Source organism: Sciurus carolinensis, chromosome 9 (assembly GCF_902686445.1).
Source record: "Sciurus carolinensis chromosome 9, mSciCar1.2, whole genome shotgun sequence".
NCBI lineage: Eukaryota > Metazoa > Chordata > Mammalia > Rodentia > Sciuridae > Sciurus > Sciurus carolinensis.
This window is the reverse complement of record NC_062221.1, coordinates 113,337,287-113,362,723: the sequence shown is the minus strand read 5'-3', so window position 1 is coordinate 113,362,723 and position 25,437 is coordinate 113,337,287. Positions and strand designations below refer to the sequence as shown.

General features: G+C 33.8%; 1 protein-coding gene across 1 annotated transcript in view; it reads left to right on the top strand.

Moving 5' to 3' along the window:
- The first annotated feature begins 17,274 nt into the window (after positions 1–17,274).
- Samsn1 (SAM domain, SH3 domain and nuclear localization signals 1) overlaps positions 17,275–25,437 on the top strand; it is a 146,821-nt gene continuing 138,658 nt past the window's right edge. The window contains exons 1-2 of the mRNA XM_047564799.1: positions 17,275–17,298; positions 23,222–23,353. Of these exons, the coding sequence (XP_047420755.1) occupies positions 17,275–17,298; positions 23,222–23,353 (156 nt within the window). The remainder of the gene's footprint in view (positions 17,299–23,221; positions 23,354–25,437) is intronic.

Here is a 25,437-nt window from a genome sequence, read left to right as displayed (position 1 = left end):
TCTCCAGATTCCAGTAGTTTGACATTTCCACTGTGGATCCTGTAGAAAAACAATGCAAATATTTGCAAATTAACCCAATGGAAAATATTAATTTTTGAAAGTATTCAAAGAAGGTTTATTTTTATTTCTGGGCAAAGTGCTTTCAGTTGGTAGAGTACTTTCCTTGCAAGCACAAGACGCTGTGTTCGAATCTCCAGCACCACACACACACACACAAAATGCTTTCCATTTGAGCCATTTTCCCCCTATCAGTCTGAGAAAAACATAACATTTCATCTTCTTTTGCAGTCTAGGTTTCTAATAAGAGGATGCTCATTTTTTCATATTGAAATAGGAAGCACTGGCGGCTGGTTTACTGACTTCCTTCACATACTATCTGCTTAGTGGAAGTTTGGACTTCATAAAATTGGTTTAGTCTTTATGGTCCAAGTGAAATAGTATGAAGCAATTAACCACTTAATTTAAACAATGTTAACAATCAATCCAAAGTAATTCTAACTTTGGACACTTTCACACCTTGAATTATTGATGAAGACAAATCTATAGAGTGGAATATTGGTTATGACCCAGTGCCAGGATGGGTCATTTGGGACATGAAGTAGACAACTTAGTTTCTAGAATACAGTGTTTTTATCCCTCTGGATGATTTATATTAGTGTTGTCAGATGGTTAAACCAGCAATTTTCAATCACTTTCAACTTGCCGTATCCTAATGTTGTTTGATGTTATTACATTTTTGTAAATCACCTCCATATTCTATAGAGCATTTTTTGCCTTTTAGTAAGTGAATTTATACTTAGCCACTATGCAGACTTTTTTTTTTCTTTGAGATACCTAAAATTCCTCTAATTTGCACTAAAAGCAGTTTGGAAAAAAGTGGCTTAGGCATAAAGAACTGGTACTTCTGGTCCTAAATTTATTCTAGAGATAAAAGAAACTGAGACCAAGAGAAGTGAACTGCTTAAAATCAAACTGCAAGGTTCTTATTGTGGTAGACTAATTGAAAAATAGTTGCAATTGTCATTTTGTCAATAAGGGCAGTTGCTACCTATGTCCATCCATTGCCATGTGACTTTGCAACTTCTTCCACCAAAAGGTGACAATGACTACCCCACACCTTGAATCTAACCTTGCATTGACTTCCTTTGGTTGGTAAAATTTGTAGGAATTAAATGTGCCAATTCAGCAGCAATAGATAACTAATGCATAATTTATCTTGCCTTTGTCTTTGAACTCCCAGAGTAGTCTAGAAAATCAGGAATACACAAGGGATTTTTTTTCTCTCAATTCCTGCTTCCAGCTATTTGGCAAATTTTCAAATATTGTTTTTTCACTTGTATATTGAGTGATTTATTTGTATCTTCTACCTCATAAAGCTTTCTAAATGTGCTTTTTCCTTTTCTGTTTTTTAGGAACATCTTTGGCTGAGACATAATTTTTGTCTATGCTATTGGGCATTAGTTTGTGGAACAAAGTTTTAATCCACTTAACAACTTCCAGCACGTGTACCTTTTTTGGCAGGCAGGTGAGGCTGTCAGCTATGTCATCAGTAGGCAAATAACTACTAGGATGAATGTAAAAACATCTCTGAGCAGAGGGGAGGTCAATTTGTGTTTGACGAATTTTAGTTCTTTGTCACCTGGAGCTGTGCATGGTAGCATAAGGCATTATCATATTTGGGGCATAAATAGAATCACATTATCTAACATCCTCTTTTTGTTAGGGGCAATTTTCTCATTCTTTATACGACTGTCAGTATAATATAATCAAATGAGCACTGAACATTATCATAGAAATCCTGAGTTCAAATTCTAGATCATCCATCCATTAACCATGTTACTTTGGGCCAATCATTTGACTTCATCAAATGCAGTTTCTTCATTCCTTAGTTGTTTCAGAGAATAACGTAAAGCATGCAAGCCATTTGCAACCTGCAGTCTTTGATATCTACTTCTCTTTTGAGCTTCTTACACTTGCAGGTGCTAATTGAACATTCTCTGCTGGATGTCCCCTACCCAAAATTGATCACAGTAGGCACCACTGAATTTCTGACTCTTCTAATTCTTTAAAATGGTACTGATAGTTTGCCAGTTACTCAGGTTTCAAAACTCCAGATAAGATTTTGGTGGCTCTTTCTTACTTATCCCATATAAATTATTCACTTTCTTATTAATTTATGCATTCAATACATGCTTACCAATCATCTGCTCCTTTTTGGGTTGCTGTACGTCTTCCCTCTACAGCCCCACCTGTGTTCCAGACCAGGTTTTGCTCCACCTTCTCTCCCTATTTCACACTCTGCTTTTCTGGATCTAACATCCATCTTGAATCATCTCATCTTGCATCTTCCTCCATAGACTGTTCTTTCAGCCCCAATGCCTCTTGTCTCTGGTAAGAACTCCTTTATTCCTGGTCTATGCCCAGGAGGACTTTCCCCTGTCCCCAGGGGTCAGCTGTGTCATCTAAACAAATTCATAACCACCATCCCCATTTCGCTGTGGGAAGAGAGACAGATGCTATGATGCTGAAAATGTTATCAAAATTTCATAATTTCTATTTCCACATTTGAGAAGATGAGAGGGATGTTGACTATCTCACAGGTCACTGTGAAATGAGATAGCACATAGGACTGGCACAGAGGAGGCACCCACACCCAAGAGTTCTCCCCGGAGACCTGGGTATGCCTGTACAACACTAAACTCAATACCCCTCCTCTAACAAGTCAAAATAGAAGCTTCCACTCTAGTGACAGAGAGGAGAATGAAATGCTTAATACAATTTGTTTATAGAGGTAGAATGTGAAATGCAGTTCAGGTGGATGAGTACTAAGTACAAAGGTGAGAAATACGAAGTAGTGAGTAGAATTTCTCAAGAAAGACAGGCAGGCAGTAACTTGGAAGGAAACTATTAGAAATGAATTGGTGAAAAGAGAGCTGGAGAATATTTTAGGTATGAGGAGTTACTTAGAAAAAGGCCTGAGAACAAAACCAAGTGTTACATTTTGGTTCTAGCCTGGTAAAATGAAGAGGATGGTTTTAGTTAAAGATCATGTTTTGGGAGCTGGTTATTACAGACTTAAATACTTGAACTAGTAGCAGAAATACATGTAAGCTAAGGTTTCCAACTTATCCAAATTTACTTCCAATAAAAGCAATGTATTTCGTTTTGTAATTCTTAAAGAGGCAAGAGGAACTTGCTGAATGTGTAAATCCCTTGCTATTATGTTAATTAAGTGGTCCACCCAATTTCAAAATGCATTCCTTTAAATATGAAATGATATTTGTGGAGAGAAATGTTTTTAAGCCATCATCCTTCCAAGGAAGACTTCCTCTGTTTTATTTATGAACATTAGTTATCTTCCCTTTCAGTGTGAATTGGGCCAGAAAATCACAAATGCAAAAGTCTTTTGGATCTTCTAATCCAAGCGTTGCATTTTACAAATGATGAAACAGAGAGAGGGAAGTTAAATATTTTTCACAAGGTCTTAGTTAGTCAGTGACTAAATGAAACTTTAAATATAATACTTTAAAAAATATCCAGAAGGACCTGATATAGCCAATACAATATAAAGTAGAAGAGTAAAGTTGGAATATTTTCACTACCAGACAGAGAAACTTGCTCTGAGGGTACAGTAATTAAGAAAATATAAGATTGGCACAAAGACCAACAGAATAGAATAGATTTCAGAAAAAAATCCACACTAAACCAGCACCTCCATATGGTAGAGTGTCACTACACTTCCACAGTAAATCAATGTTATTCTCAACAAATTATGCTTGGCTACTGGCAAGTATCAATGAAAACAAGAAGGAAACTCACAGCAGACACAGAAATTAATTTGAGATGCATCACCAACCTTAAATATAAAAGCTAAGTAAATCAAGTTTCTAGAATATTCTAGGATATCTTTTTGCCTTGGAGAATATCTTTATGCCTTTGAAATAGGTGAAGATTTCTTAACAGATGCAAAAACACTAGGCAGAAGGGGAAAAAAAAGACTAACAAAGTTATAGTTAAGAACCTTCTTTTATAAAGTGATTGTATTAAGAGGATTAAAAGTAAAGCCACAAACTGAGAAATGATTACTATAACCTATATATTTGTGAAGTTATTCATTAGTAGAAAACAAATGACTAAATATCAATAAGAAAAAGGTAGATAATTAAAAATGGGTGAAAGAGCTGAACAGAAATACATATAAGAGTTTTTATGTTGTTAAAACCACAGTTAAAATACATATACTAGGACAGCTGAGATTAAAAACTAACTACCAAGATTTTTTTTTCCCCATTTTTTTACTGGCTTATTACAGTTGTACATAATGGTGGGATTTGTTATTACATATATGTACACACACACAATATAAATATTATTTGACCAATATCACTCCCCAGAACACTCTGCTCTCTCCTGCCCCCTTTCCTCTATTCTGCTGATCTCCCTTTGATTTTCCTGTGATCACCCCCCTTCTTTCACTTATGCCTTTCTAGCTTCCACAAATGAGTAAAAACCATGCGACTCTTGACCTTCTGAGTTTGGCTTATTTTGCTTAACATAATGTTCTCAAGTTCCCATCAATTTTCCTGCAAATTACATAATTTTATTTTTCTTTATAGCTGAATAAAATTTTGTTGTGTGTGTGTGTATTATATATATATATATTTTTTTTTTTTCCTTATCTGTTCATCCATTAATGGACACTTAGGCTGGTTCCATAGTTTGGCTATTGGGAATTGTGCTGCTATAAACATGGGTGTGCATATATTACTATAATATAATGACCTTAATTCATTAGGATAAATACCAAGAAGTAAAAACTAATCACCAACATTCCATGGTAATATGAAGCAACTAGAATTCTCTGCCACCAAAGGGAATGTAAACTGGTGCATACACTTTAGAAAACTACTTTTCACCAATAGCTAATGAAAATAAACTTACGACCTAACACATGACCCAGTTTTCTAGTCTTAGCTACACACACACACCCTAAAAATAATGAGTGTATATGTCCATCAAAAGATATATAAGAGTGTTCAGAGAAGCTTTATTCATAATAACTGAAACAGGGGAGACCCCATTGTTGATCACTAGTAGCCTGGGTAAATAAATAAATTATGGAATAGTGATATAATAGAGACTACGTAAGGAAGAACAAATTATAATATGGATAAAAGTCACTGACATAATGTTGAATAAAAGAAGCCAAATAAAAAGAATTCATGCTGCATAATACCTTTTAAAATAAAATGAAAATCAGGGAAAATGAATATATGGTGATAGAAGTTAGAATAGTGGTTTCCTTGGGCTAGAGGTGGAGAAGGTACAGAATGAGAGGGCACACGATGGAGATTTTCGAAGCACTGGAAATCTTCTGTATCTTAATCCACATGGTAGTCCTAAGGATGTGCTTATACATAAAAATTTATTGAACTGTATTATACATTTATCATATATGTTATATTTGGAATTTTTAAAAGAGTGATAATAATGTCATTTCCTAAAGGGAAAAATTAGGAAATCTAAGGGAAAATGTTGCCTCATTTCTTTTAGGCTTAAATGCTTCGAACATTTGCTCTTCAGACGTCGGTGATTCAGTACCATAGCTCCAGTGTCTCTTCACAGCACACATACGCCATGCTGTATTTTAATGGCACCCTGATATATTACACAGCAAGGGGAGACAAGGTTGAGCTCTCTAGCCTTCTAGGCTCTGCCTGATGGCCTAGAGGAATCAATATATCAGTGAACTACTAATTTGCTTTGGATGATTCCATATAGAGATAGACTACCTTAGCATCATCAAGCAGAACTTTGGAGTAAAGGCTGATACTGTCTGAGGCTGTTCTGGATAACTGGCTATGTAAACAAAAAGAGAACTTCAGCTGCAGACCCTATTGACTCTTTCAGGGCAGGTATATTTTTATATTCAATTTGCACTGTTCCTAAAGCAAAGAAAGATTACTTTAGGTAGCACTTTACTTTCAAGTGCCATGAAGTAAGGGAAGAGTATTTTAATTTAGGTGGTGAAAAGGCAGTATTCCAGAGTTATCAGAATTGTGATGCTAATGTGCAATGCTGTAAGGAGCTGGTCACCAGACTGTGCTTGAAATATGTTTGGTGGAAGATATTATTTATATTTTATTTGCTACTATCTATATCTATTAGATTAAAGCCCTAAAGAAGTACGTAAACTAATAACTAATAATAATGGCTATTTTATCTGTAGTCCTTGAGGATTCTTTAAAATATATTTTTAAATTTTAGTTTATTTTTATCAGATATTATAAACATAAAATTTATTCCAGTGAGTTTACAAAGTTTAAAGCCACATTTCACTCACTGAATTTTTCTACAGAAATTTAAAAAACAAGCAAGGAGCCCATACTTTACAGAGGAAGTTAAGTCAGAGAGATATTATTTATGAGCTATTTCTACACCTAGAAATACCTTTTAGGAAACATTTTTCTTTTTGACCATATCTGCAAATTGCTACTTTTGTATATATGTGTGTGGGTCTGAAAGAAAAATTTTTGTTTGTTTTTGTTTAAAGCATAATAATTGCACTCATTTATGGGTTACAGTGTGATATTTTAATACATAATACATAATATATACTGAAGATATCAGAGTAATTAGCATTTCTACTCCTTATCGTTTCTTTAGATTTGAAAGCATTTTAGCTCCTCTCTCCTGGTGCTTCATAATAGGATAATGTGAACTCTAGGAACCCCGCTGTGTTCAACAACAGAGTTTTTTCATCCTAACTATGTTTTGATATCTTATCAAATATACCTCTACTAACTCTTCCCTCAGCCCCTCCCAACCTCTAACAATCACTCTTCTAGTTTCAGACTGACATTTTTAGCTTCCACAAATGAGAGAGAGTGTGTGGTACTTGTCTGTGACTGCCCATTTCACTAACATAATGTGCTTCAGTTCCATCCATTTTTCTGCAAATGACAGGATTTCTTTCTTTCTATAACCAAATAAAATTCTATTGTGTGTATATATATACACCGCGTTTTCTTTATTCATTCACCCACTGATGGGAGTAGAGACTGATGCCATATTTTGTGAGTGTGCTGCAGTAGACATGGAAGTACAGGCATCTGAAACATTGATTTCATTTCCTTTGGATATGCACACTCAGAAGGAGGACAGTTGGGTCATATGGAATACCCATTTTTAGTCTCTGAGGAACCTCCATACTGTTATCTCTAATGGTTATACTAATTCATGTTTCTACCAACAGAGTCTAAGAATTTCCTTTGATCACATTCTCCCCAGCATTTGTTATTTTTCACTTTTTTGATAAGAGTCATTCTGACTGAGGTGAAATGAAAACTCATTGTGGGTTTGACTTGCATTTCCTTGATGCACATGTTGAACATTTTTTTCACACACTTCTTGAACATTTCGATTTCTTCTCTTGGGAAATGTGTGTTCAGATTGGATGCCTATTTGAAATTTGATTTTTTTTTTAGATTTCTGAGTTATTAAACCTTTGATATCCTTTCTATATATTTCCATATATTTTGTCATGTACATAGTTTACAGATACTTGATCTCATTCTATTCTCTTCACTTTCTTACTTTCTTTGCTGTGCAGCAGAATCTTAATTTCACAAAAATTCATTTGTCTATTTTTGCTTTTGTTGCCTGTGCTTTTGGGGTCCTATCCAAAAAGTCATTGCCTACACTCGTGCCTTGAATTATTTCCCCCATGTTTTCTTCTAGTACTCTCATAATTTAAGGTCTTACATTCAAATCTTTGATCCATTTTTACCTGATTTTTGTATATCGTGAGAGAAGATATCAAATTTCATTCTTTAGCCCATGCATACACAATTTTCCCATCACCATTTATTGAACAGGCAGTCGTTTCTCTAATATATGTTTTGGGCAACTATATCAAGAATTGATTAGTTGTAAATGTGTGGATTTATTTCTGGATTCTCTATACTGTTTCATTTGTCAGTTTTTATGCCCGTAGCAATGTTTTGGTTATTATAGCCCTATGATATGTTTTGAGATCAGGTAGTATTATGCCTTCAGTTCTGTTCTTTTTGTTTAAGCTTGCTTTGGGTATCTGGGATTATTATGTTTCCATGTGAACTTCAGGATTGTTTTTCCCAGTTTGGTGAAGAATGCCATTGATATTTGCATTGTATTATGTTTTAAATATGATATGTTTCCCCAGAGGTCTTGAGTTAATGCAGGAGGTGAAATTATTAGATTATAATGGACTGATTATCATTAATCAGTCCATTATAATTTGGATAGACTAAGAGGGTGGCAACTTGGGGGAGATGTGACTGGAGGAAGTTGGTCACTGGGGATGTGCCTTGGTGATTATATATTTTGTCCCTGTCTCCTCCCACTCTGTTTCCTGACCATCTTAAGCAGACCAATGCTTCTCTGCCATGAACTTCTGTCATGATGTTCTGCCTCATCCTGGGACCAGAATGGTGGAGTTGGCCAACCATAAACTGAACCTCTAAATCCATGAGCCAAAGTAAGCTTTTCCTCCTCTAAGTTGTTCTCATATGGTATTTTAGTCACAATGACATAAAGCTGACTAACACACATTAAATCTGTAAACCATCATGGGTAGCATGACCATATTAATACTATTAACCCTTTCAACCCTTAAACTTTTTTCTATGTATCTTCTTCAATTTATTTCATTAGTGTTTTATAATTTTTATTTTAGAGGTCTACAGCTTCCCTATTTCTAGGTATTTTATTTTTGGCAGTTATTGTGAATGTGACTGTTTTTATGATTACTTTCTCAACTAGTTTTTCATTGGTGTATAAAATGCTACTACTGTTTGAATGTTCATTTTGCACCCTGCTACTTACCTAAATTCATTTTTCAGTTCTAATAATCTTTTGGTAGAGTCTTTAGGTTTCTGTCTATATAAAATCATATCATCTAAAAACGGATAATTTGACTTTCTTCTTCCTATTCAAATGCCTTTTATTTATTTTTCTTACCTAATTGCTCTGTCTAAAATTTCCAGTACCATGTTAAAGATGAGTGATGAGAGAACACATCTTTGTCTTGTTTTCTATCTTAGAGGAAGGATTTTCCACCTTCCCCACTTAGTATAATGTTGGCTGTGGGTTTGTCATATATATGCCTTTATTATTTTCAAGTACATTCCTAATTTGAGATATATCTAATTTTTCTTTTTGTATCATGAGGGGATGATGAATTTTATCCAATTCCTTTTGACATTTATTGAGATGATTTTACATAATTTTCATCCTTCCTTCTGTTGATATAATGTATTCTACTTATCAATTTGGATATGTCCTTCCTTCCTTGGGATATCCCACTCTATCATGGTGAATGATATTTCTGATGTGCTGTTAGATTTGATTTGCTAGTATTTTTGTTGAGGAATTTTACATGTATGAAAATCAGAGATATTGGTTTATACTTTCCTTTTTTGTTATACCTTTGTCTGAATTTGGTATGCTGACCTTTGTAGAATAAATTTGGAAAAGTTCCCTCTCTTCCAATTTTATTGATTAGTTTGAAAATGATTAATGTTAGTTCTTTAAAAGTTTGGTAAAATTCAGCAGCGAAGCTATCTGTTTCTGTCAGGAGACTTTTTATTACCAATTGCATTTCATTGGTATTAGTTTACTCAGGCTTTCTGTGTCTTCATGGTTCAGTTTTGGTATGTTACATGAGCAAATCACTACTTTCTAAAATGGAACTCTTAAACTTCTTAACAACTTATTCCTTATCAAATTCTACTTGGTAAGAAACATTGAAAACTTTTACCAGACCAAGCTTTAAATTTCAGCATATCAAAGACAACATATTCCTGTGAACTATTATCTAACAAATAGAATCCTCTTTAGCTTTCTCTCAAAACCTGTCCTTGAAGAGGTAATACACTTGTTGCCTGTCACAAAAATATACATACTTCTAGAGTTTCTCTTTTTCCCTTTCTCTATATCCCCCCAAACCCCATACTGGATGCTTAAAAATGGGGATAAAATGTTATCAGGGTTTACTAGCTAGCAGATACAATAGTAATATTTTCTATCAAATACTTCCAAAGTGATAGGCATTTTGCATTTGATGTTTCTAAGTATGTTAGCTATGCTTCTTTGAAATTCATAACTTTATGTCTGTCCCATATTAATACAAAATTTCAATTTTTGGCACTGGATTTGAGATGATAAATGATTACTTGTTAATCTAAAACTTATTCCTTTGTAATGAAAAAAACTATATAGCATTTATCTTCTTTAGTCCAACTTTAGGAAGTACCACTTCAGGATATGGTCTCAGAATTGTGTCTATGCTATAATTTCATGTAGCAGTCTATAAGATTTGAATATAAAGATTAGATTTATCTCTGTCTAGTTTGAAAGGCTTTTCCCTGTTCCACACTCCAATGTTTCCATATCCTGTCTGCAATTTCATCAGGAGTGTTATAGAGCTGGAGGGACTTCAGATGTCCTCCAGACCAGAGCTTCCCAACTGCTGAGAACACAGTGATTACATGGCAGGAATGACTGGGAATGTACTTAGATACTGCCTCCCTGGAATTTGATACAGATGGTGGAGACTTGGAGCATCTTCAACTTAGTGTGTGTGTGCTATTAGATGAAAAATATTATGTTGAGAAGGATTATATCTTTTATATAGATGAAGAAATTGAAACCCATTGAGTTTGGAAAGATTTGTTACAGCGTTTCTTATATCTAGTGCTAGGTACAAAAATCCAGATTTTTGTGGCTTTTGCTCTGATGGAATTTAGCATGACATCCTTCCTTTCTTCTTTAAGTGAGATGGTAGAATTTAGTGGTTACTCTTGGCATACACTTGAATAAGAAGAGATGACCAAACTAATTTACAATAATAGTATGCTAATTGTTTCCTGAAATTTATTTTAAGGATATTTATATCAATTCATAGAAATGACTTTTAAGAGAGAGTCTATCATTACTTTTTTTTTAAATGGAAATTTACATTCAGAGTAGTTAAGTGATTTGTCAAAGACTTCCTAGTTCTTCATACCAGACTGTCTGGAAATAAAGTTTATGCTCTTTGTATAATGTCACTGTAACTACTTGTTGAAATGCAAAGTAACTGTCACCTCAAAAAGTATGAGAATTCTGCCTGCAAAGGAAAGATACAAGATAGTTGATTTTCAGTATTGAGAGAGCATATAGTGAGGGGAGGCAATGGGCAGTTGTAGATGCCAGGACCTGTTCTCTTTACATTGGCAATGACTTTGAAGGAATGGGCATCATGGGGTAATTTTTAAAAAATCATGAACATCTTGCAAAAAGAATCTTTGGATATTTTATTGCTTTTATGCCTCTACTAGAACAAGAGTCTGGAATTTGAGGTTGAAAAATAACTACAGGGAAATAAAGTTTTACAAAGATTTAAAAAGTTAGATACTACAGTATTATTTTTAGATTCTCCCAATGACAACCTTGTCTCTAATCAGAGTAATGCACATAAAGAAAGACTTATAAAGGGTGCTATCTGTTCCTAAATTGGCCAAAGGTCTCATCTTATTTTTTTAATATTTGCTTTACTATCAATATGCAGCTCAACGACATAAACTCCTGTATTACACATATGTGGAGCTGTACATGTGGAATATAAAAGGTATTCTTAAAACATAGAAGTGAGAAGCAAAGAGTACCAAAAAATACCATGGCACATAGATTTGGCTATTAAAAGATTCTGAACTTCCCTTGGATGTATGATTGACTCTAGATGTAAGAAGAAAATATGCAAGATGAACCTAGGATATAGCAGAATTCAAGAAACGCAATGAACAATAAGTTGGTTAAAAATAACAAAAACACACTCACCGTCTCCATGACCAAAGATAGGACACCACTGAATATGGAGATGCACATGAAGTATTAGTTGAAGCACATTGTACACATAAAACCCCATTATCTCATAATTTTATAAAAGGGGAGAGAGAGAAGAAGGAGGAGAAGGAGGAGAAGGAGGAGGAGGAGGAGAAGGAGGAGGAGGAGGAAGAAGATCATAATTCACTAGCTAGCATTGAACAAATAACCAGAATACTAATTCCTTACTCTGGAAATTGTTCCTTGTCAACTGTAATACTAGTTGATGAGAGAAATTTTTACCTTACAAAAATTAGTGGGTTAAAACAACAATTTATATTCCCACAATTTTGTAATTCGATTGGTCTCACCAGGGACAGCTCTCTGTTCCATGCAAACAGCTAGGTGGCTCATCTGGACCTTGAGAATTTACGTCCAAGGTGTCCTCACTCACAGGATTAACAGGTGGGTGCTCTTTGTCAGCTTAGAAACCATCTGGGGCTGTCAGAGGAGCCCATAATTTTCCTCCATGTGGGTCTCTTCAAGTGCTGCTTGGGCTTCCTCACAATAGGGAAGCTGAGTTCCAAGAAGGGGAAAATGGAAGTCGATAGTCTTCTGAAGAACTCAGCTTAGATAACACTTTGTGGTCATTTATGGTTTTGGAGGTCTATTGTACTGCATGAAGACTACAGGTACTATAACTATATTGTATATTTTATTTGTTTTTTTAAATTTTTTTTTGCAGTACTGGGGATCAAACCCAGGGCCTCGTGCTTGCACACAAGCACTCTACCACCTGAGCTACATTCCCAGCCCTGTATATTTTAAAAAGCACTAAAATGTTGGATCTTAAGTGTTCTCACCACACAAAATGTTTGTAAAGTAATAGATACATTAACTAACCTAATTGATTCACATCACCATACATATTTATCAAAGTATTATGTTGCATGTCATAATTGCATGCCATTTTTTTTCTATTTTATCTTAATAAAATTAGGGAAAACAAAAGAAATGTATTAAGAGGGGAAAACATCCATGCTTAGTGTTAGTAGAGTGATATTTACCATCTTAATCAGAGTCTCAACCCACATTCAAGGAATTTGAGAAATAGAGCAAGCTTTCTCAGAGGTGAATGACTCAAGAAGGTGTTTAAAGTTACAGGGAATCATTTTTAGGCTTAGCAATGGCACTCTGACTATATAAGAAAATGTCAAAAAATTTATGAGACAATGTCTGAGTTTTGTCTTATTTAGCAGAAAAGAAAAATGATAAGGAAGTTAGGAATAAAGTACTGGTTGCCATGTCCTGATAACTATTAAATTAGGTAATAAGAATATAGAAGGATTGTTGTACCCTACTTCTGAGTATGTGTGAAATTTTTTAGTCATTTAAAAAATATCAGGAATTGAAATACTATTCTTATTCTTAATAGAAACAATTGTAAGGAAGAGATCCAAGTTCTAGTTTCATCTGGTTTTTCTTTTGACTAAGTTTTGATATTATAGCTACTCTAGATATTCCTTCAATAGTTCTCTTTGAAATTACTCACTTAGGAAAGTATGAAGAAATAGAAAAACTTGTAGGGGTGCCCAGGATGCTGGGAGGTATAACAGAAGGGCAGCCCAACCCGAGGGCTCATGACATTGGTGCATGTGATGTCCATTTCTTGTGTCGAAAAGCATCTGCATGAGGACCTAATGCTTGAGCTTCTGCATCCACCTTCAACCATGAAAGGAAGGCAGGGCAACTGTAGATGGTGCTCATGACTCTGACCGCACTGACCCTCTACAGCAGTGTCAACAACTGTCAGTCTGCATCCAATCTTATATGAGAAGAATGCTTCTCAAGCAAATGCTCTCAATCATGTGGTCCATTACTTGCAACTCAGAGTATTCTTAACTGAAAACGCTTAAAAGCAGAAGGTGCTGACCTAAGTTTCTAGGTGTTGCTAATTAAAGAGAAGGGGAAACTGTAGCTCTCCTATCAAAGGGCATTAGAAATAATTGTTACTTAAATAAAAAATAAGTACGGGATCATCTGAAGAAGAAATTTCCAAGATGTAAATTTACTTTCATTATCCATTCATTCTTTGATGGACACTTAGGTGGATTCTATATGTTGGCTAATTTGAATATTGCTGTAATGAACACGAGGTACAGATTCTTCTTTGACATACTGATCTCTTTTCCTTCAAATGTATATCCAGAGGTGGAATTGCTGGAAAATATGTTAATATGAACAAAAAAATACCATTCAGCTTTTAAAAAGAACAAAATCTGTCATTTGTGACAGGATGAATCCAGAGGACATTATGTTAAGTGAAATAAGTCAGAAAGAGAAAAAGCAAATAATTTCTATTTTATGAGGAACCTAAAAAAATTAAATTCATAGAAGGAAAAGAATAGATTTGTTACTGTCAGGGGTTGTGGGGAGAGGGGAAGGTGGTCATTGTAGAGACTGCTGGTCAAAAGATACAAAGTTTCAATTAGACAAGAATAATAATTCCAGGAGAACTACTGTAGAACATAAGGACTATAGTTAACAATATACTGTATAACTAAAAGTTGCTGACATAGTAGATTTTAAGTGTTTTCATTGAAAATAAATGATAAGTAGATGAAATAATTCATGTCAATTAATTGGACATAAACATTTCATGGATTTACAATTGGCCTTCTGTGAACTCCATTCCTGTGAACTCAACTGACTATAGATTCTACCAACTGCAGATTGAAAATATTCTAAAAGAGAAAAAAAAAATGCTTCTGGCATGAACATATATAGGCTTTTCTCTTGTTATTTCCTAAATAATATTAACTACTTAATAGCATATTCATGTGTTAGGTATTGTAGGTAAAAGAGATGTCCCATTCAGGTTATATGCAAATACTATGCCATTTTATTTAAGAGGCTTGAACATCCATGGCTTTCAGTATTCACCAGGAGTCTTGGAGCCCATCCTCCTTGGGTACCAAAGGAAGACTATATTTCAAAACATATGCAGTGCTGATTAACTTAATTTAACTCTTCCACATATGTCCACCAAAAATATATTTTAATTTGACAATTACAAATGAATAAGAGAAAAAATAAAATTAAGTTAAATAATTTTTAACTTTTAGAAATATTATTGCATTTAAAAATAATTAGATTTGAAGTATATCTAAGAATAAAAGAACTCAATAGATAACTAAGAATCCCCTGGTTGCTGCTTATCTTGGTCATTTCACAGAGTTTACTGAAGGTACAGGACTAAGTACTATCCTACAATTTACAGAAGATGATACAGATAATATTTGGAATCAGAAATTTCTGCATTAAATCCTACAATTCACCACTTTCTAGTTTTTGGCCTTGGGAAAATTACTTATTTTTAGTCTTAATTTCTACATATCTAAAATAGGGGGGAAAAACACACTTTTAAAGTTTTTGTGAAGGTGGAATAAGACAACACACAATGAGTGTTTATTTTTACAACTTACTAAAGTTACTGCAATCAAAGTAGAATGGTACCTTCAAACATGCAGACCATAGTGATAGTGTAGAGAGTCCAGACATAAACCCTCATATGTGTGCTGAATAATTTTCAATAAGGGTATTTAGACTGCTCAATAGAGAGAGGATGTTCTTTTCAACACAGTGTTGGAAAAACTGGATATGAATAATGAATTTTGACCCTTACCTATACCATACACCAAAAGTAACTGAAAATGGATAAAGTCCCAAATATGAGAGTTAAAACTGAAAAATTATTAGAATAAAATTGAAGAAATCTTCTTGATATTGGATTTGTCAATGGTTTATTGGATACAAAAACAACAAAGGCAAAAATAGATAAAATAGATGAATTAAAATTTTATGTGTATTGAAGAATATTATTAATATAATGAAAAAGCAATCCAGAGAATGGGAGATAATATTTACATGTCATATCTAATAAGAAATTAATATTGAGAATATAACTCCTACAGTTCAACAACAAACAGCCTGATTAAAAATGGATTTCAATACACACATGTATACCAAGGATATACCAAGAATACTTGTTTTCACAACTTACTACGAAGCAATTGTAATCTAAATAGTATGGCACTTTAATAAAGACAGACATATAGACTGACAGAATAGTACAGAAAGTCCAAAGAAGGTATGCAAATAAACACTACATCAATAAACACTACATCACTAGTCATTAGGGAACTGTAAATAAAAACTATGAGCTACTACTTCATCCCATTAGGATGGCCAGTACGTAGATATAAATTAAAAAAAAAAACCCAAGTTTTGATGAGGATGTGGAGATAAGGACCTGAGTAGGAATGTGACATTTTATAGCCATCGTGAAAAATAACATGGTGGTTCCTCATTAACAGAGAATTACTATATGATCCAACAGTGCTACCTCTGGGCAAATACCCCAAAGAATTGAAAATGGGCATTTGAACAGGTATTTTTACACACATGTTCATAGCAGCATATGCACAATAACCAAATGTCAGTCAACAGATGAATAGACAAATAAAATGTGGTATAAATAGAAAATGGACTATTATTCAGTTTTAAAAATGAAGAAAATTCTTATAAATGCTACAATGTGGATGAACCTTGAAAACATTATGCTAAGTGAAATAAACTGGTCACAAAAGGACAAATATTGTATAATTCCATTTCTATTTGGTATACAGTAGTCCAATTTAGCAAGGCAGAAAGTAGCATGTGATTACCAGGAGCTGGGGGGGAGTTAAAATGGGGAGTTACTGTTGAATGGGGATAGAAATTCAGTTAGTGTACATGAAAATGTTCTGGTGATGAATTTTAGTGAAGATTGCACAATCATGTAAATGTACCTAACACCCCAAAACTGTACACCTAACAGTGACTAAAATGGCAATTTTTATGTTGTGTATATTTTGACACAATAAAAATGTGCTTATCTCTATATCTTGTCATGCAAATGATTGTACTTTTTAATTGATATGAGCAAAAAGAGCGATGGGAGATGGGGAGGAATATGAGAGACAGCCTCGATCTGACACCTTCAATGCTTTGAAGAATGATGTGTCCTTTAGAGTCTGCTTCATTTTTTTTTCAATATAGTTAACTAGGCCTACAGTTGTTTATGCTACATTTTTCCTCCAGATTTTAGGAATATCAACCACCACCTTTGATATCTATTTACAGAGATCATGGTTAAGTCTCATTCTCTCATTTCATTAGTCAGGGTTCTTCATTACTTTAGGAAATTGTTTGCTCAATAAAGACCTAACTCATTTGATAATGGTCGCTGAATCCCCTGGATTATGGCAGGGATTTGATTTTGTAATAATCTCTCATGAGAACTGTCCAAACAGCTGTGAAGGCAAGACAGAGCTACCAGGGACGATTGCATTCTTTAAATCACAGCAACAGGGACTGAAGCTGATCAAAATGAATCTTTTCTGCTTTTCACTGGTGAGTTCTTTACAGGCACCGTTTATGTTCTCATTTTTATGTTGTTGCATCTAATAAAAGGAATGAAATTAAGCTTTTATCCTAAGCTTCCTTATGTCATTAATACATTTAATGTTTCATAAGAGAGTTCACTTAAGAAAGAACAAAAATAATGCTTTCATTTAGTGCCTGTTAACTCTGTTCAGAGACAAGCAACTTAAAACAAATACATTCATCTACAATAATTACTAGTTTTTAATATTTTGATGATGAATTTTAAAGTAAGGTCTTCGGTGAGCAGTGCTTTTGAGGAACTATTTTCTTATATTTGTTATGAGTATGAGAAAAACTTTTGTAAAATATGCTGCATTCGGGTTACTTGCTTTGCTTTGAGACATCCCAGGAATCAAAAATTTTTCTTTATTGTTTGAGTAATGAATTCCATTCAATGTTGGCTTGGTTAAACTTCCATGGAGGCAGTTTTCTGAGTTACACTGCATTGTAAATGCAAGGTACAATAGATTAAGCCAGTCCTGGAGATGTGCTCACTCAAGGGTATAAGCATCTCTCAAATTCTTTTTTACATTATTACTTTTTTTTTCTCTTTAGCCTGAAGTGGATCAGTGAAAGTTATCAGGTAGTCATAGATCTGGAAATACTTTATAATTCTAACCTGCAGTTGTGACCATCTGCCAATGCTTAAAAACGGATTTGAAAAATAATTTTATTCATTTCTATCTGTGTTTACAGCAAGGCGTTATGCCTGTTCATTGGTATTTCAAGATGTTGATGGGAGATCCCTCTCATTTGGGAAAATAAAATGGTCTACTTTTGATGTTTGTTTTCTTTCCAAATTGCAAATAAGATTAACATAAGTGCTAGAGATGGTGCTGACATACGTTGCAATACCTAAACAGGAGGCATTTTAAGCCAAGATAAGGGATTTAATCTCAGAGCATCTTGAAAAATAAAATGCAATTGTGAGTTGTGGGAGGCTGAATCATCGAGTTTGTGTTGCCTGTGTAGTCCAATTTGCTAAATAACTGCCAGCTCTCAACTTTGCTTTGTGCCATATAAATCTGACTGGAGAAATCCCATTTCAGGTGATTTAAGTGGTATTTTGTATTCTTTTCTAGTTGATCTAAAATAGCTATATAGGGTTTATCTGAATACACTTCCCATGGAAATAGGCAGTGTAGCACCAAAGAGGATTGCATTCTGAAATCATTTTGAATGGTAATATAATCAGTATGCTAATGTCTCTATAACATAGCATGGTTTAGCATGGTATAGCATACGCTTGTAATCCTACTGCTAAAGACATATGACTATATAATGAGTATGATTGTTTTTCTTGGTAATATAGGGAAGGAAGCACATACTATAAAGGATTTCTTCAAATTCCTGGCTCATGGATTCAATATGACTGTAACTTTTTTTTTTCTATCTTTTAAAAATTGCGGAACGAGACAGACATCATTACCCTATGTACATGTATGATTACACGAATGGTGTGAATCTACATCATGTACAACCATAGAAATGAAAAGTTGGACCCCATTTGTGTACAATGAAATGCAGTCTGTAAAAATAAAAAACAAATAAAAATTTGTCCTTCCAAAGTTACTTGCTCAGAAACATTTTATTAGACTGAACCACCATAAATGTTCCAAGTATTACAAAGTTTATGCTCATTTGTTCAAACATTCCCAAGTTTATGTTATAAAAATTAATTGCTTTAATCAGAAAATATGCATGAGGTATTTGAAAAATACTACAACTATTTTAGTTGTTTGAAAATTTCTTCTTGTGGAGTAAATTAAAAAAATTAGTTGGCATATGAATTCTCAACAAAAGTGTTATGACAGTGTACTGTGCTGTTATGATCAGTCAAAAAGGAGCGGGTGGGGCAGGTGAGAGCTTTCTCTTTTACTCATAATCCAAAACATATTTTATTTGTGTCCGTAGGAATGTAAACATGGGACACTGCATTTAAGAAAAGAGAATGAAAACCACTGATTTAGTGGAAAGATACAGAATTTAAAAATGAAGGTATATATAAATATATTGACCTTTAAATCTCTGGGAAGCAGGTGATTTTAAATATTAAGTATCACATAAAGATTACCATGGAGAAAATAGTGAAAGAGTTAACATTCTCTTATTTAAGTATAGGGGGGAAATTGTAAATCTTTTAGTAAATGGGGTTTTTAAGAGAAATATAAAGGCAGAAACTTAATGAACTACCCATTCAGAACCAGGAGTACTATAAATAATCCATTAAAGGTGATTGCTATTATTTTGGATCTATAAACTTGAAATGGGGTCTATTTTTCAAAAAGGAGGCAGGAATACTCTTTTATATATGCCATTCTGACTCCACAATTTTTCCTGGCGTTTTATGTTGTGATGAAGGTTTTTAAAAGCTTGTTCATTTGAAGCAAAGTGATTTTCTTGTTGGGCTCATCATACAGTTATTGAGTTTAGCATGACTTTGTAACCCATGAGGTTGCAAATCAATTATCCCTGCACCATTTCTTCTGTGATTTGAAGTGCTGCCTCTATCTTTATTTGGATTGTCTAGTCTATCTCACTGGTTTCACTGTTTCCCTCACCTTTTGCTAGTTCTTTGACCCATCTATAGAAGATGATTCTAATGTCAGGTAGATATCTTACTCAGAAGAATACACCCTCCTTGTCCTTCCAAAGTTTGATTTTTAAAAGTCTTTTTTCTTCTTTATATATTTAGGATCATGTTGTCAAATTATATGAAAATCTTGAACAGGATTTTGATTGAAATGCATTTGAATTTTACATCATGAATAAGGAAGATGGACTCAATTATGGTTTTGCTTCTCTTACCTACAAAAGTATAAAATCTTTTTATCAATTTATTGAATTTTTTCATAGACTTTTGTGATGTTTTAAAATTTTTCTCTATGGCATTCTTACACGTACTTTGTTAAATTTGTTGCTAGAAATCTAAGCATTTTGCCTGCCATTGGGAGCACTGTTTTCTTAGTTTTCTTTTTGGTTGTTGTTGATTTATAGATACACTGTGATTTTTAGATATCGGTATTTCAAATAAATAATTTTGCTAAATTCAACTTTCCTGATAGTCTATGGTTTACTCAGATTTTTAAATGCAATCTATTGCTTTCCCTCTTCCCAACTTCTTACTCTCTTCTTTAACATTGAGAGAATGCGGTGATGACAGGCATCCTATCATTTCTAACTAGGATTTGTTACTAGTTACTTCTCACTGAGTTTACCCAAGGATTTTGATTAATAACCCTAATCAGGAAAAGGAAGTCCCATCTTTTCCAAAACTTACTAAGATTTTGTCAGAGAGGTTAAATTTCCTAACTACCTTAGAAGATTTATTAGAATAAACTTTCTTGTGAATATTTAATAGACATGTGGAGACATCCTTGCATTCCTGTATTAAACACTGGTAGGTCATGATGTATTTTTATATACACCATGAGATTTAATCTTCTTGACATTTTATTCGGATTTTAAAAAGTAGGTTAAAAAATATTGAGCTGGTGTTTTCTTGCTTTGAGCTGAAAGTTCCATATTTTTCTTTTGCTAGATTTCCTGTTTGTCCTATGTTGTAGCCTCTCAATATATTTGTCTGCATGATAAAGTAGTTCATCCCAATTTTTGATTATTTAATCTAAATGTCTGCAATTATGATATTCATTTTTAAGTTTTTTTTTTAATTGTTTGGTTTTGCTCCTGTTTAATGGCTCTTGTCCCATTTCTGTTTTGTTTTGTCATAAATTATTTATTTTTAATCAGATATTATATTTTAATTTAGCACTTTGAAGATCATAAATATTCTTTCTTAAATTATTTCTCCATCTGTTTCACAATTCTAATTTCAGCTGTAATGAACTCTTTTATTTTTGAATTGCCTGGTTGACTCTCCTCAGCATTCAATTTCTTCCCATGCTTTGACTTTTTGAATGACAACTCTCTCTTCCCTCTTTCCTCGATCTCTTTCTCTCTCTTCTTCTTTGTCTTTCTTCATCTACTTGTAGGAATAACTCTCAAGTGTCTCTGTGGTCTGGTTAGAACCAGGCGTACATTGCTGGTGCTGGGAATTTACCTCCAAGCTGATACATGGTGTATTACTGATCCACACCTTGAACCATTGGCAGCTTGTTTCATATCCCATTTTGCTGGCTGTGTTTTGAATGTTGCTTTTCAGTCCCTTAGCTGCCTATAAGCAAGAACCCCAGAAACTGTTGGCAGAAGTTTCTTTACTGCCCCCACTTGGATTTCAGCATAGAGGGCAGTATGTGGAGGACATCTTATTACCCTACGAGGCTATAGTCTGACCAATATTGCTTGTTTCTGGAGGAAGGCCTACTAGGCCCTTTTGCTTTGTTCACTCTGTGTTTCTGTTAGTTTGGGGTTCACTTCCTGTTAATGTATGTTAGAGTCTGCAAGCCTTACTTAATATCTTTATTTTCACAATAATTTGCCATGTTTTTGGAATAATGCTTATGCAAAACAAGAAACCACAAAGCAAAATAACTGAAAGTTCTAAATGTAGGCAATGTACTGAAACTTGACTTTGCTAATATGCTAATAAAATATGTTTTTAAAGATGAAAACATCTTCAATATGGTATGTTTTAAAAAATAAGTTCAGATATATAATCCATCAGACCTTTATAGCATCACTAATTAACATACCCAGAATGAAGTCTATAGCTCTCTCCTTTAAGACTACTTGCAGATGATGTCAGAAACTAAACTAATTCTGTCTAAAAATGAAGGACAAAAACAAGTCAATTATGTTTGCTTCTGAAATACAAGGAAGTCAAAGTATAGTTCACAATGGCTTGAAATACAAACACACAATTTAAAATTTGATATTTCACAAAATATTAAAACAAACAATATTATTTATCATATGAATTTTTTAAACATGAATATTAATGCCTTTACTATATGTGTGAAATACTTTTGCTATTTGAAGGCATACAGAGAACTCATCTTGTTCTTATGACTCCTTAGGTGAGTGAAACTGCTACTTTAAGAGCTGAGAAAGCTCAAGTATAGCAGATCATCTTTCTTTTACAAGTAAGGGATACTAAATAAAGACACATGTGATTAAATCCTGTGGCCAATATGGTTTATTGGTTGGATCAAAGAGGCCTCTTTTTAGTACTTTGAACTGAAAGTCCTCTTGAGGAATTGCTTCATTTTTTCAATCATGCACCCAACACTTGAATTCTTTTATTTTTTTAAATTTATGTATCTATTTTTAATTTGTTCTATTTAGATATACATGACAGTAGAATGTATTTTGACATATTATACATATGTGGATTATAACTTTTCTAATTAGGATTCCTTCTTGTGGTTGAACATGATGTGGAACTTCACTGGTCGTGTATTCATATATGAACATGGGAAACTTATGTTCTATTCATTCTATTGTCCTTTTCCCATCTTCCCTCCCTTGCCTTCTTTCCCCTTTGTCTAATCCAATGAACGTCTATTCTTCCCTCCCCCACTTTATTGTGTGTTAGCATTCACGTATTAGAGAGAACTTTTGGTCTTTGGTTTTGGGGGATTGGCTTATTTCACTTAGCATGATAATCTCCAGTAAGATCCATTTACTGGCGAATGCCATAATTTCATTCTACTTTAAAGCTGAGTAATATTCCGTTCTGTGTGTATACCATATTTTCTTTATCCATTCATCTTTTGAAGGGCCCTTAAGTTCCTTCCATGACTTATAAGTGATGAGAATGCCTTTCTGTGTTGTGTTCACTGTTGAAAAGGATCATACTGTTAACACTTGATCCCTGTGCCTAGCATAATTTAGATAGAGTACTATGTAAAGGTAGGTTGATGACTTAGGTGCTATTTCAAGGAAAATGATTTTTTTCTTAGTCTTTAATTCATACATCTCTGCATTGCAGGAGGGTTCTACAGATAGCTTATATGAACCAACCCCAGAGCAGCAAGCTAACCAAGAAGGCACCCGTGGTAGAACTAGCTGTCCTGTCTCACCTACTGGGAACAGGGCACAAACACACCACGATCTCTTCATGGTGAGTAAAGCCTTGAGTGCAATGGATTTCTTTTCTCTTGCATATTTCGACTTGTTGCTCAATATACCTGTCAGTGCAGCAAAAATTCAATTCAAAGCAAAAATTTCAAGCAAAAAATTCAGAAAGTTTTTCATTTACTTTTACTTTCTGAGTTTCTCCTCATTGTGGCATCTTTCATGATTTTGGCTTAATATGAACTACTTCTTATGAGTATGCATAAAGTATGTATTAGGTGATCACAAAAATTAACACATTTAATCCTCAAAGCAATGTTATTACATACATTTTCTTGATGAGAAAATTGCAGGAGTGAAAGGCAAGATAATTTGCCAAAGGTAATAAACCATTAAGTGTTATACTTGGCATATAAACAGGTGTCTGCATGGGGGCTTCTGGTAAACCAGTTCTGTGTGTGTGCGTGTGTGTGTGTGTGTGTGTGTGTGTGTGTGTGTATTTGAGGAGGAGAGACATGGATTTGTAGAATGCGTCAACCCCACAGTGTAAAGGTGCCTCTCATGGCTAATTGCAAGCTTCCAAAGATTAGCTACAGGATTGCAATATCTAATATTTAATTATTAATTTTTTCAAACACTGACTTCAGCATATCAGATCAGTTTTCCAATCCTGCAAACTAACCACTGTACTAAACTATTTCTTGAATTTGCAAACACATACTATCAGCTTAAAAAATATGTTACTAAAATGGAAATGCAAAAATTTTTGCAAATTATCATTAAAATGACTAGAGATACAAAGTCCTTTAAGCTCTGCAATAACAAGGACCTTTTTCGAATAGTCCTTTTCAAACTCTTAGTTGTTCTATATTCAAAATAATTCTATACTAACAAACTTGTTTTGCTTCATGGGACTAAGGACAATAAAAATATTTTAAAAATATCTGTGGCGACTGAGAACTTTTAGATGTCATCTTCTGCCCTTATAATCTAACCTTTTCCCCAATAAATCACAAATAATTAATTAACGATCATTTAAGGAGTGCCTCTGGTTTTGTAAGGCACTAAACTCAGTGATGTGTATATATGAAATATTTATGTTTAGTCCCACAACAATTTTAGAGAGGTTTAGAAATGTTGAGTAAAGTAACTTGCCTAGTTATAAAGAGAGGATTCAAGTCCAGATGTATACATTTTTTTACTCTAGAGAAAGGGTTACAATAAATCTCTTTGGAGTTTTACACCTGCCTTCACACCCACCAATTTTGTTCTTTGGTTACATTGAAAACTGCTTACTTTTATGGCTCACAGAAGATTTCTGCTTCTCAGAAGCATAAACCAACTAGAAAGCAAAGCTCTTAGTGAACAAGTTCAGTAATTAGTTTCAGTAAAGTAGAAATAATAAAAAAAAAATTTCAATGCAGTGAAAACTCTTTCCTCACTTCTATACCCTTTGCAATATCCATACAATGTTGGTATTGACAGATGTGAATATAAGGAGGCAAAAGTATATTTTACATATTAATGTGTAAGAGAGAAGTCATTTACATAGAGGCCCTCATTTGACCTCGCAGAATGTTTATAGGTATTTTTTGCCCTGTGATTAAAAGAAAAAATTGAATAGACTGAAGAGCCTGAAGATACTTCTTTAAATGTGTGAATTTAATAAGTATGCATGAGAAATAAACAAGTTCATGGCCAACTAGTCAACTAGAATTATTTTTCAAAAATCATTTATCTTACAGTAGTAAGTGATAATAATAAAAAAGTGATTTAATTGCTATAGCTCTCTCCCTTTCTGTCTCAGTATTTAATTAAAATTTTATGGATATATACAAAAGTGTATGTGTACATGTATGTGTGTGCACACATGTGAGTATACCTATATATGTGAGTGTTTATGTATGTACACAAACCAGAGGGTCAGCCTGACCATTGATTCCACCATTTCATTGTTGAATTATAATGATCTTATTAAATTATATTTGATAATTTTTGTATAACCAATGAAAATAGTTCCACTGCTTGGATAAAATAAAGTCAGTCTTTTAATAATGAAATTAAAAGATTTTAAGGATGTGCAGTCTTAGTCTCCATGGTTTGGAGTTTTACTGATTTTCCCTCTGAGCC